The sequence below is a fragment of the Haliotis rufescens genome, unplaced genomic scaffold (genome assembly GCF_023055435.1).
Source record: "Haliotis rufescens isolate VD_foot unplaced genomic scaffold, xgHalRufe1.0.p SCAF_4, whole genome shotgun sequence".
NCBI classification, from domain to species: domain Eukaryota; kingdom Metazoa; phylum Mollusca; class Gastropoda; order Lepetellida; family Haliotidae; genus Haliotis; species Haliotis rufescens.
In genome coordinates, this window is record NW_025964112.1 from 6,686,229 (window position 1) to 6,699,120 (window position 12,892).

The 12,892-nt window shown below is 42.3% G+C and overlaps 1 protein-coding gene across 5 annotated transcripts in view; it reads left to right on the top strand.

Annotated features, from left to right (window-relative positions):
• The window catches only part of LOC124143044 (carbohydrate sulfotransferase 11-like), an 86,248-nt gene extending 79,302 nt beyond the window's left edge, over positions 1 to 6,946 (top strand). For 4 of the 5 annotated variants that reach the window (XM_048381723.1, XM_046511841.2, XM_048381722.1 and 1 more), the window contains 3 exons: positions 2,127 to 2,240; positions 2,471 to 2,523; positions 2,754 to 6,946. In XM_048381723.1, the coding sequence (XP_048237680.1) occupies positions 2,127 to 2,240; positions 2,471 to 2,523; positions 2,754 to 3,638 (1,052 nt within the window). In that variant the 3' untranslated portion in view covers positions 3,639 to 6,946. The remainder of the gene's footprint in view (positions 1 to 2,126; positions 2,241 to 2,470; positions 2,524 to 2,753) is intronic. The other variant, XM_048381721.1, reaches the window with a different exon arrangement.
• The last annotated feature ends 5,946 nt before the right edge of the window (positions 6,947 to 12,892 follow it).

Below are 12,892 nucleotides of genomic sequence, written 5' to 3' on the forward strand. Positions count from 1 at the left end.
TTGTTACTCAGTTAAACACAGGACGGCATGCACGAGTTCGCATATGTGTGGACAGGGCTTAAAGTGAAGACATATTAATGTTGACAAATTGAACAAAAATAAATATCTTAATTAAGTTTGATGTTTATTCTTATAATGTTGTCCAGATAAGGACAATTTAACAACAGAACAACGAAATTTTATCTACCCTTAAATGTTATTTTAGGGGGGCACGGGTGGCCAAGCGTGTAAAGCTCTCCTACTCGCTGTGCTGATAAACGTCTCTTATAGGCCAGGATCCTTTAAAAAAGACAGATTTGTGGGGATATTAAAAAATTTAAAAATGATAGGGGTCAGAGGGAAGGTAAAAATATTGGGTCAGCTTTTCCGGGACAGTCGTGAATGAAAGATTTCGTTTTTAATATTTTTTGGTTGGGATCGTCAGTGTTCATTTTCTATTGACTTTAGATTTCTTGAAAACAAACCCATGTGATTATTTTTCTACTTCGTTTTTTTTTTTATATTTCTGATGCATTCAAAACCAAACAGGTTAACGCCCGGACAAGTACAATTCAATCAATGTCTCCCTAAGGACATTGCACAACCATTGACATTGACCATATCTTGGTGCACTGATTTACATAATGGCACGGACCAGGAAAGCAGGCATTATCATTATCAAGTTATTTTGACCATGAATATGGTTCACAAATACATTTATGATTTTATCCTTGACGTATGGTTTGATAATTACATTCAAAACATCGCTTAATCATATTTATATTCAAATTACCACTCTAATACATTATGAAGTAGAGCGACCCTGGAGAGGTTCCCAGCCTAGAAGGGAACTTGAAGGTCTATGTGCATATGTTGGGAGGAACGCGATAAGTCAAGTCATGGTTTAGGTCATGTCTGTTGGGACATTCAACAAACGTTTCAAGTCGAAACATTTCAGTGGTAAACATTGTTGAAAATATATTCAAATTCAATCATTTCTGACTCGTCCAATTATTTATAGCCATACCTGTTATTGCTGGCGTTTATACGCTTATTTAATAAGGGTTTCTTAAATGAGAGGGGGCGGTGGGGTAGCCTAGTGATTCAAACGTTCGTCCGTCACGCCGGAGGCCCGGATTCGAAGCCACACATGGGTACAATGTGTGAAGCCCCTTTCTTGTGTCCCCCGTCGTGACATTAATTACTGAAATATTGCTAAAAGCGGCATGTAACCAAACTCACTCACTCACTCACTGTCAATAAAGGGCAGACCAATTTCGGCAGTGACAATTCAAAGTTAAAATATATCCGTTCAGTTTTCAATTACCATCTCTTCAAAATTCTTATTAACGTCAAGATTAAAGAAGTTAAAATTCGTGCCATACGTTCATTATCCTGCCTGTCCTTCCCACGCGCCAGGGTAACTTCGCTTGCACCGTAAGAACCAATTTTCGGACCCTTCTTCATTGCCAAGTTGGAGCTGTCAAAGAGACTTCATGAGAATCAGGCGGTGCAGACATCGAAGAATCTCAATGAAGCAGTGCTTTTCCCACGGTTCATTGGCAAAGCTAGGAGTTGGTTTAGTTTCCACTTCATAGAATTCACCGACAGATGGCGCTTGGGATAGGGGGAATGCAAACCACTTATCCCGATATGTGTTCTCAGCAAACATCGTTATTAGCTAGTTGGAGCCGCCTTGTTTTTTAGGCGTGCATGCATGTAACCTGTCACGATACTTGGAAAACACATTTTTCATCTGTGGCTAGACAGCCTCCGTTAGATTATAGACGTTCGAACGTTTTTAAGTTCTTTCAAACTATGTTTCATTAGCCCGCTCCCAATTTTCATAGTTTCATATTTTGATATAATTACGTCATGGTACATTTGAGTGTAAATGAGACTTAATAGTCCACCCGTTCTTATTTAACTCAGCTGTTTCCAAAATTAATACGCGTCTTTTTAGTGTATCATTAAATCTGCAACCTCTTTAAAAATTAAGTTAAAACAGTGATGTGCATAAATTACGCCAGATTTGTTTGGGATACACAGAACATTTTGTTCTGTTGCTCCGGAGGCCCAGGTCTGGTTTGAACCAAATCTCCTTGATGAATGTCTCTTTTTCAATGAACCTTCGTTTTTTTCCGCAGGGCATTGGCGTATATTCGAGTCCCAGGACCCCAACAGGCGGTATGACGATTCCCATCTGATCGTCATGAGGGAGCTGAAGGAAGAAGATGGGAGGAAGCCAGGTGAGGACACGGGTACAGAGTTATTTCCCTTGATTTTGTTCAGCTGATCCTTGATGTTTCTGTCATAATAACTAAAATGCAACTGTCACGAAAAAAAACAATGGTGTTGGGGTTGTTTCTATAATAATGACATGAAATATCATTTATTTATCACGAAGGTAAATGATGATGATGATGATGATGATGATGATGACGATGATGATGACGACGATGATGATGACGATTATTTTAAATTTTTTCAGCATTTCTCAGCAACTCTAGCAACCAGGTAGATTCTCGGACAAACATTCGAAATGTGAGTACGATTCAACCCAATTTTCTTTTCTGGAAAATCTTTGGCACCAATGTCATTGCCCAATTGCTCAATCACAGTGTGGGGTTTGTTTGGATATTTACTCTTTGGTGATAGCCCTTGCATTCGTAATTGAAGCCCAGGTGTTTCGCGCCATTGACTTTGTATTCCATATTCAGAACAGCTCAAGGAGTTTTCCCAACGTTGTTATTAACTGATTATATTTGTTCCAGGGGATGACAACTCTGAGCCCATTTCTCAAGGAGCGAGATGACCGAGTACAGACTATGACGCACTGGTGTAGCAAGCTCAAGCCTCGAGCTCCTGACCCGTCCACCATCACAGAGGACAAACTCGGCCAAATGCTCGTGGACGACAAACACAAGTTTCTGTACTGTCAGATTCCGGGTGTAGCTCAGACCGACTGGAGGCGAATCTTGGTGTTTCTTACAGGACAGGTCAAGGTCGCATCTCACCTGAAAATATCAGGGTCAGACGTTCATTCAAAATATGGAAAATATTTGAAAAAATTAAGTGATTTTCCACCAGCGGAGCGGAAAAAGAGGATTCAGAATTATTTCAAAGTGATGTTTGTACGAGAACCGATGGAGCGGTTAGTCTCCTCCTACAAGAGTAAGTTCGAGGCAAAATACAGCAAATATTTTCACCAATCGTTTGGGCGGAAGATTGTGAAGAAGTACCGGAAGAAGCCGACGAAAGAGTCTCTCCAGAAAGGAAGTGACGTCACGTTTAGCGAGTTCATTCAGTTCGTGATAGACTCGGAACATTCGGAGGAGAATCTCAATGAGCATTGGCAGCAGTACTACAAGCAGTGCCACCCGTGCCTCGTCTCCTACGACTTCATCGGCAAATACGAGACTCTCAACGACGACGTGAACCATGTCCTCGAGAAAATAAACGCTGCCCAAAAAATCAAAGGTCCTCTTGGAACGTCTAACTTTACATATCAGGAGAAACTTCTGAAGACAATGTACAAGTCAGTGTCACCCAAAAATCTACAAAGACTGTGGAAGATCTATTACCCCGATTACAACTTGTTCAGCTACCCGTACCCGTCTGTGTTGGACAACCTTCTAGACTTCCAGGGTATACCATGAGACCGTTCTGAGAAATGTTTGTAACTGGGCAACGAATGCAAGCAGTTTGTGTGACTCTGCACCCAATCTCTGATGGATACAATGCTACTGCTTCAAAATGCCGTTTCATGATTGAGGTTGTGTATGCAAGACAAAACACACGGGGTTATTAGTTAATACTAAATGTCTTCGTTGAGTTACACACGCCGAGATGTGTCATGGATGAAACTGTGCATGCAAGACAACGCCGGGTAACTGGTTAACTCACTAAATGTCAACGCTAGGAAATATTATGGATGCAAGACACGGAGATTTGTCGCAACTCTCCACTATACATTGCTTAATGCTCAAGTTTTTCTCCCGGTACTGTTGTCTTGAAGGTTGAGTATGTTCGGTGAACGTAACTCATGTGTTGTGGCATCCGTGATATACTTCTTCCAGATCTCAGATGTATACCAGTGTACGCGTGATTCAGTATTGTAGACGGATGTACTCTGCATGCGTATTAAGCTGTGAATGTAGCAGAATGTGTTTCGAGTGAGTCTGTCCGTGTGTCGGGTAGAGCTTGTCGAGGGAGCCTGTAATTAAATACTCTGCGGTTGTACTATTGCAATTATCCTTAGTGTTTCTCAAAACAACAACAAAGACTTGGAGATGATAACCCGAAATAGTGCAGCCATTTTGTCTTCGAACCTATCCAAGAATGTTATTGGACATCATGAGACAACGCAGGTGGATGGTGCGATGATCGTAACAAACCACACGGCATTGTTGCCATCTTCTGACTGACACTGCTCATGTATGTGTTATTTGCATTCAGACTCATTGGTCTCATTTGTACAGCTTATTTATAGATATACACATGCCTGGTGCATTTGTACAAATTGTATATACTTAGAACGTGGGAGCTTTTAGAGGATACCTACCACCAGCATTGGATATAACGAAACAAGGAGCTTTGCAATCACATCAACATGAAAAATAGGCTGTTGCGATGAACACATTCATTACATCTCATATATTGGGGTTGGATTTCGACTGTTTATAGCAGTCCAGCACTATCACGGCTGGATAGGCTTCACACGTTGTACCCGGAATCGAACTCGGAGTTTCGGCATGGCGAGCCACCACCACGACCAGACTTATGGGGAAGAGTTACAATAATAGTCAGGATTAGTCCAGTTTCACATCACACATGCTCAAAGTGCATGACATGGTATGACTCAGTAGGCTGACCTATATGATTTCTCTTTGTTGTTGGCGAAACTTTAGTGTATGGCGTATATAAGTAATCGTAACCGTGAAATGTTGGCGGGATTCCGCCGCAAACTTTGTTTGTTGTTTAACGCCGCACTCAGCAATATTCCAGCTATATGACGGCTGTCTGTAAATAATCGAGTCTGGAACAGACAATCCAATGATTGACATAATCAGGGACCTATATGCATGTAAGTTGCATCTTCATCGGCCCCGAGATTCACCGTGTAGACGTCGAAGTCCTGAATTTCCCCACGTCAAGCCGCCACGCCGTGATAACAGAACTGAAATGTTGTTCGAAGCGGCGTTAAACACAAACCTCACTCACTAACTCATCTGACTTAATATACAAGCCAAACTGTTTCGTGATAGCCAAATGTTCGTTATATCCAATACAACACGGGTTATCAGCTGTGATTTTAAAGTGCACATCAGTCAACGATACTGCACTGTGGGTGACCTATATCAACCAAAGAATGGGAAACATAACATTATCAAATGATGTACTAGTCGCTATTGTAGGTTATGCATGACGTATACATGAGGAGCCTATGGCTGTAGCTCACCTGAATTTGCTCACGCGTTTAAATATGTATTATAGTGTGATGACGTTTAAATCTTGTGACGTCACAATTCAGACTTTATGTATATATTCTGTGTCATTAAACATTGTTTTAGAAAAAACAAATAACATGCGCACATTCATCGACTGAAACGTGTACGTTTTGATTATGATTGTAACTATAGCTAAGGCAATTGAGTCCCGACTAGATTGCCTGAGCGCCCACCATCTGTAAATATTGTTTCAGTGATCATATCGTGGCTCGTTTGTCCAGAAACTCGTAAATATGGACTGGATGTTCCAGTTTAACGAGTTTCGACTATTCCACACACACACACACACACACACACACACACACACGCACACACACACACACACACACACTATACAGACTGGAAGTCATGATCTGGCACTAGACTGCGAGCAGGTGCCGTGCTGAAAGCACCCGTGGATCGCAGTAATATTGTATTGTCTTCTTCCCTTGAAATCACGTTGTCAATCTAATCAGCTCACGGTTGGACATCCTTCGTTAATAATCGTTAACGATCGGAAACCTCCGTCCGTTCCGTCAAGCACATCTATGACTTGCCGTTCTGTTTGAACACTCGCTACCATTCAGCCTTGTGATCAAATTGTAGTTCTGAAGGCAGCAAGACGAGTTATGGACACAAAGACAACTTGAGCCTGTATTTGCGACTTCCATTGTAGAGCTTAGAGTTCAGTCATACCGTCCATTGGTGTTATCTTTGTTCATGTTTAGTTCTGAAGGAAATATTATGTGTTAATGTCACGTGACCCTGTCTGTGTTTATGTTCGTGTGAGTACATAATTTATCAACTGGGCGCTGTCTTCACGAAATGGGTTTCAACAAACATGTGAAGACGCTGGATTGACATGGCTTGTCCTGTTCTTCATGATTATTAAGTGACGAAATATTGAATAGGGTAAATAGTTATATTGGAAATTAATTCAACACATTGTAACTTTCGTGCATAGTAGTAGTTTCACTTTAAACCATCCGCAGTTAGTACATGGGAAAGACGCAACTTGTACAAACCCTCGTTATCTCGAACTCTTTCATCTCGATGTATCGAATTAGGCGATGTATCGAATTAGTCCCGGCAGAATCTGTATAAGTATTGTCTGATCTCGGCATTTCTCTTGTCCCGAACAGCAGACAACTCGATTGTTTTATGGTCCCCCAGACTTCGAGATAGCGAAGAAGCCGTCTTTTCCTTAACGTTATGACGTAGAGAATTTGTATGGAGTCATGTTGGCACTTTAAGGCTCTTACTATCAAGAAAAACCCTGTATTGTCTCTTTTGTGTTGATGTTTTGTGCATCAGGTTGTTTTGTTGTTTGTACATTGACCTCATCGCTGGAGATGTTGTTCACTGACATAGTTCATCTGTTGATTTCTTGACATGCGCAGTATGTATCATCTGGGGGAATGGACTCCAATTGAAATACATTTGTACATTGCAGCGGGAAAGTAAAGGTTTTTTAACTATACATGTGTCGTGTTTTCATCTTGTCAAGACGCCTCCAACCTTTTCTAGGCGAAGCTTTAGTGTATAGCGTATATAAATATGCGTTACTGTTGAAGTGTTGGCGGGATTGTTCCGCTTACTTTGTTTGTTTGTTGTTTAACGCCGCACTAAGCAATATTCCAGCTATATGACGGCGGTCTGTACATAAATCTGTGAACCAGACAATCCAGTGATTGACACCATAAACATCGATCTACACAATTGGGATATGATGACATGCATCAACCAAGTCAGCGATCCCGTTAGTGGACTTTTAGGGCAAGCATGAGTTGCTGAAGACCTATTCAATCCCAGATCTTCGCTGGTCTTACGTCCCTAAGGACAATGTTTAGAAGAGAGGCAAATCAAAAGTGGTCAAGTTTATCACTTTGGTGAAACCCAGGAGCACGACCTGTGAAATCAGAATTATTTATTATTTTTGTCGTAAAAGACGAGGACACAACAACATTAGGCGGCCGTTATAGTTATTCATATGGACATCCATTTTTATTGGGTTCGATTCAAGGTCGCCTTGATTGTGTGTTTGATTGTATGTTGTTTAACGCCGCATCCAGTAATATTCCAGCTACATGATGGCGGATAACTTCTTTAAGTGGCACTTAGAAGTTGGTATGATGAATAACGGAGATAGTTACTTCCCTGCCTGACCCCTTCCCGTTCCCTCCTCTCGACGTTTGATTGGTCGGTAAAATGTTCATGAAAATCAAGGGCGGGTAATTTGAGATTGTAGGTTTGCCCTGGAGATGGAGAGGATCTAGCCCTGGATAGGATGCACGATGGCAAGCAAGTCAGCAGTCTGGCCATCCGATCTCGATAGTCTCCTTTAACGACAAGCGTATTTTGCTGAAGACCAATTCTAACCGAGATATTCACGGGTCACGCCCCCTTGAACAATATTTCAGTCATATCACGGTGTGTAGAGGTTTATCCAGGATTTTGAAAATTGGGGTTGCAATCTATTATAAATGAACCAAAAAAACATGACATGCTGACACAGAAGGTAAAAATGGGGTGGGGTGAAAAAGAGAATTTGAACTAAATAAAATATACTCTCCCGAAAATGTAGGGGATTCTCAAAAATAACAGACGCTTACAGATATAATGGATGGATAAGAAAGCGAAGGACTAGGTGAAACATGACAATCAACAGAACGTGTTGGCGGTGTAGTGTAAAGGTGCAAACAACCAAGAAAGACAAGGCCAATAATGGTTCATGCCCTCAGGATTGATCAAACATTCGTTTTTTTACGGCGTGGCATGGTCCGAATCAATCTCTCATTGACACTTTGAGGGATTTTTGTCCATTCCAATTGCAGCTTCTGTCTGGCAAAGTTCGGCTAATGTAGCGTGTTGCTTTTGAAATCGGCGTACACGTCACCCGATCGTGTTCCAGACAGGCGCCATGGAGGAGTGAGTTGGGTTTGCAGCTTTTAACATTATTCCAGTTATACCACGGTGTGTCAGCTTAATGTGGGAGGAAAGCCCGAAGTGGTCTCAGACGTTTACCACATCGGTGGAAGCCACGAGCACGGATATGGTGCTGACAAACCTAGAAACATAATTTAGGGCGGACCGGGATTCGTATCCACAATCATAGGTTTCTGGCGTGCCCAAGGGACGTAACTCTGCACAGCGAACCGCGGCGCCTAAGACGACTCCTGTGGGCCACACATGACCCCGCTCCATGGAGGAAACGTCAGGACTCATGACAATTCATTGCATTCTGGTTATCTTTTGTTGCTGGGGGTAGTCACTTCGATACGTGCATGGTGGTTTAAAGACAAAACGTGGACCAGCATGATGGGCAAACGGCACAATTACTGGCGCCAGTATGTTGTCTTGGTAGTATATGCAGTGACGTTCATAGTGATCCCGCCCTATGTCATCACAGACCCACCCTCAAATCAGTCATGATAGCTTACGTTGACGTTCCCATGCCATTCGTTAGGGCGCTTCCGGACCCGTTCATGCCTATCCAGAAAGTCCAGAGTGATTGAAAACATTACACAAGGCCATCTGCGATCCTCCCATTTGTCTACGCGTGAAACCCACGAGTACAGGTATGGTGCAGACAGCCCAAGAAACATAATCAGGGGGAATCTTGGATTCAAACCCACTAGCCTCAATATCCACAGAAATTTGCATATTTGTGAAAAAAAACTGATTTAGACACGGCCTGGGAGTACCGGTCGATGATCATATTCTAAATAGAAGAAACATGCTAGTTTCTTATGAACATTCTCAATCATAACCTTCCGGAATATTCCTGAAATGGTTGATCTATTTCAAAATAGATACAGCGTTAAAAAACAAACAAACGAAAACATGGGTGGCCGAGTAAACCAAGGCACCGCAATTTGCTGTTCAATACTCCCCCTACCCGCTTGGGATTTGCTTCGATATTGACTTAGTAACATACTCGTGCCCGCGGTTTCCCCAAAGTGGTTTCATTAGCGTCACTGCTGGCTTTCCTGGTGCATTATACTGACGCGACATGGACCCAGTTGAGTGAGTGAGTATGGTTTTACGCCGCTTTTAGCAATATTCCAGCAATATCACGGCGGGGGACACCAGAAAAGGGCTTCACACATTGTACCCATGTCGGGAATCGAACCCGGGTCTTCGGCGTGACGAGCGAACGCTTTAACCACTAGGCTACCCGACCGCCCCTGGACCCAGTTGAACATCGTACAACCAGACACACAGTCTCCTCTGCAACAACTCAGGCGAAGTCGGGGGACATTAGGAACCACTCGGCTTATTCCGTTATCTACTTAATACCTCGGTCATGGGGCAGTGATGTCATTCGTGATAAACTCGTGACATTCCGGGACACGCCCATGCGATTGGTTACGAATGTGACGTTGCATAATTTCACTGTAAAAAAACGAATACCGACCACACATGACGCACGAATATCTTCTTAAGTCTTCTTAAAATAAGGATAATAGGAATTAGGTATGGAATTTGATATCGAGTAACATCAATATACGGGTCATGACAGCCAATCGAAACGTGAAGCTTTTCAGAAAAGGGTAATAACTTTGTTCATAATTTAAAAATAGGCAGTTCTAGTGGGTCAGAAGCGAGTTTACTATGCATTGTACGTAATCGAAAGATTTTATGATGGAACAACGCACAGTAAGCAGCAAAGCACGCAGGGCTGTCATCGTTCTGTCCAGTTGGCAAAGTTTGAAAGGTGTTGATGTATGGGTATTTTGCCCACGCTTCTTTCAATACCTTACCGGTAAACACGGCTAAGGCGAGTAGAGTTAGCTCCCTTATCAGAATCCCCGCTACAACGAAAATGGCACTGCGCCACATAATGTAACAGGAAAAACGTATATAGATTATATACGTCTTTGGTAACAGCTAACGAATATAATAAATGTTAATTCCTTCAACAAGTGAATCGTTTACTGATTATAACCAACGAAACAATTTAATCTTTCAATCCCCAGATTTAAAGCAACTACTCTACTCCTTCATTTATGACAGCAGCTATATGCGGAATCAACTTCAAGTAGTAAAAGGAGCAAGTTCATTGAAAGATATTACGCCAGAAACAAAAGCCTTGTTTTTTTATCTCATATGAAATAGGAAAGGATATATTATACATACAGGACTTAGGTGTGCATGCAGTAATCTTAAGCCGACTTATTCAAGGCGGATCTTCCAGAAAATCTGTAATTGTGGTTCAGCTTTAAATTTTGTTCCTCGAATATCTAATTTCTCGTAAGATCTCATATATTGCTATCACATGATTTTATTCCAAAGTGGCATAACATTTGATTTTATCATTTTTTTGGCGATCCAAACTCAGATCCAAACACTTGCTTTTAATTCTGTACATGATAATTTTCAGTCAACTAAAAGATTTAACCATTTTGTGTAACTACCACAACCTAACATTGTATGCGCCTCAATCAATCTGACGCCGTACTATTATATAGTGAGTGAGTGAGTATGGTTTTACGCCGCTTTTAGCAATATTCCAGCAATATCATGGCGGGGGACACCACAAATGGGCTTCACACATTGTACCCATGTCGGGAATCGAACCCAGGTCTTCGGCGTGACGAGCGAACGCTTTAACCACTAGGCTACCCGACCGCCCCTCATCCGATATGGAGTTACAACATACACTACCACATACCACTGTCATGGTAGTATATGAAGATTCCTAAAACTAATCAATTCCCTTCTTCTTTTCAAAGTACGAACAAAACAAAACCCTAATGAAAAGGCTATGAAAGGAAGACGTTCATTTAAATCCAACACGGATATCAGTTGGAAAGTAGTGAGGTACCTATATGAACTAACCCATGCTTGTCGTAAAAGGCGACTAACGGGATCGGGAGGTCAGGCTCGCTGACTTGGTTGATGTATGTCATCGTATCCCAATTGCTTGAATTGTTGCTCATGATGTCAATCACTGTATTGTCTGGTCCAGACTTGATTATTTTCAGACCGCCGTCATATAGCTGGAATATTACTGAGTGCGGCGTTGAACAACAAACAAACAAAACCTGTACTTATCGGTGAAATTGCTAGCATGTTATGTCGTTGAGTTATCTATCGTTCGTGGCTTTATCTTTTGATTCATTTCTCTTTGCTCCGTACGTTTACATGATGTAATATAGATCACACAGTTCCCTGAGACCTTTCGCGGTACTTATACCCGACTCTCAAACGTTCTCCGATGTTGACAGAGAGAGATCGTGAAATTCCCTAGCCTCTATCAAGCTGGGGGATCAGCCTTTTATATTTATTTACCCTGCAAATGTTTTATCAAACGTACAAATGTAAATACATCCCTCGATTGTCAAACGCGATTTAACGTCAGGTTCAAGATTATTAAGGGGCTATAGTGAGTGAGTGAGTATGGTTTTACGTAGCTTTTAGCAATATTCCAGCAATATCACGGCGGGGGACACCAGAAATGGGCTTCACACATTGAACCCATGTCGGGAATCGAACCCGGGTCTTTGGCGTGACGAGCGAACGCTTTAACCACTAGGCTACCCGACCGCCCCCACAATGTAAATAAGATTAGCCCCTTAGTATGTAGCGTTAATATACTTCAATTCATTCAACTCTCTCGGTAGAGTTTATGTAAATCAAAGATAGATACCCACATTCAACAAGTGAGAGACTCCTAAGGGACGACTGCTGTTATGGTAAGAGCTTCCATATCACGTCCCGGGACAATATTTAAGGAAAAACCCAAATTTATTCAGAAATTATTTGTAAAACAAATACGCTGTGGAGTTCAGTCTTCATGGTAAATTCAATACTAGTATCTGGTCCATGGCCCGTGATCATCGATGCAGGCACCACATCTTCTGCGCATACTGGACACCAAACGACGGATTGTCTCCCCAGTATCCCGCAATTCTTCTTGTAGGTCTGTCCAAGCTGTTGCAAATTCTGGGAACGCTGAGGTCGGTTGCTAATCTTTCGGCCCAGAACATCCCATCGGTTCAATCAGTTACATGTTCGGATATCTGGCTTGCCAGGACAATGCTGTGACACCTCGCTGCTTTAATGAGTGAGTGAGTGAGTTGGGTTTAACGCCGCTTTTAACAGTATTACAGTTATATCGCGGCGTGTCAGCTTAATGTGGGAGGAAAGCCCGAAGTGATGCAGGTCTCAGACCTTTACCACTTCGGTGAGCACGGGTATGGTGCTGACAAACCTAGAAACATAATCGGGGCGAATCGGGATACGAACCCACAATCATAGGTTTCTGGTGTGTCCGAAGGGACGCAACTCTGCACAGCGAATCGCGGCGCCTTAGACGACTGGGCTACCTGTGCCCCCGGTTTACATGTGACACTACCATCATGCAAGCAGGGGTTACTAGAAGAGTGTTATAGTACTAACTGCTATTCCCACAGTAAGTA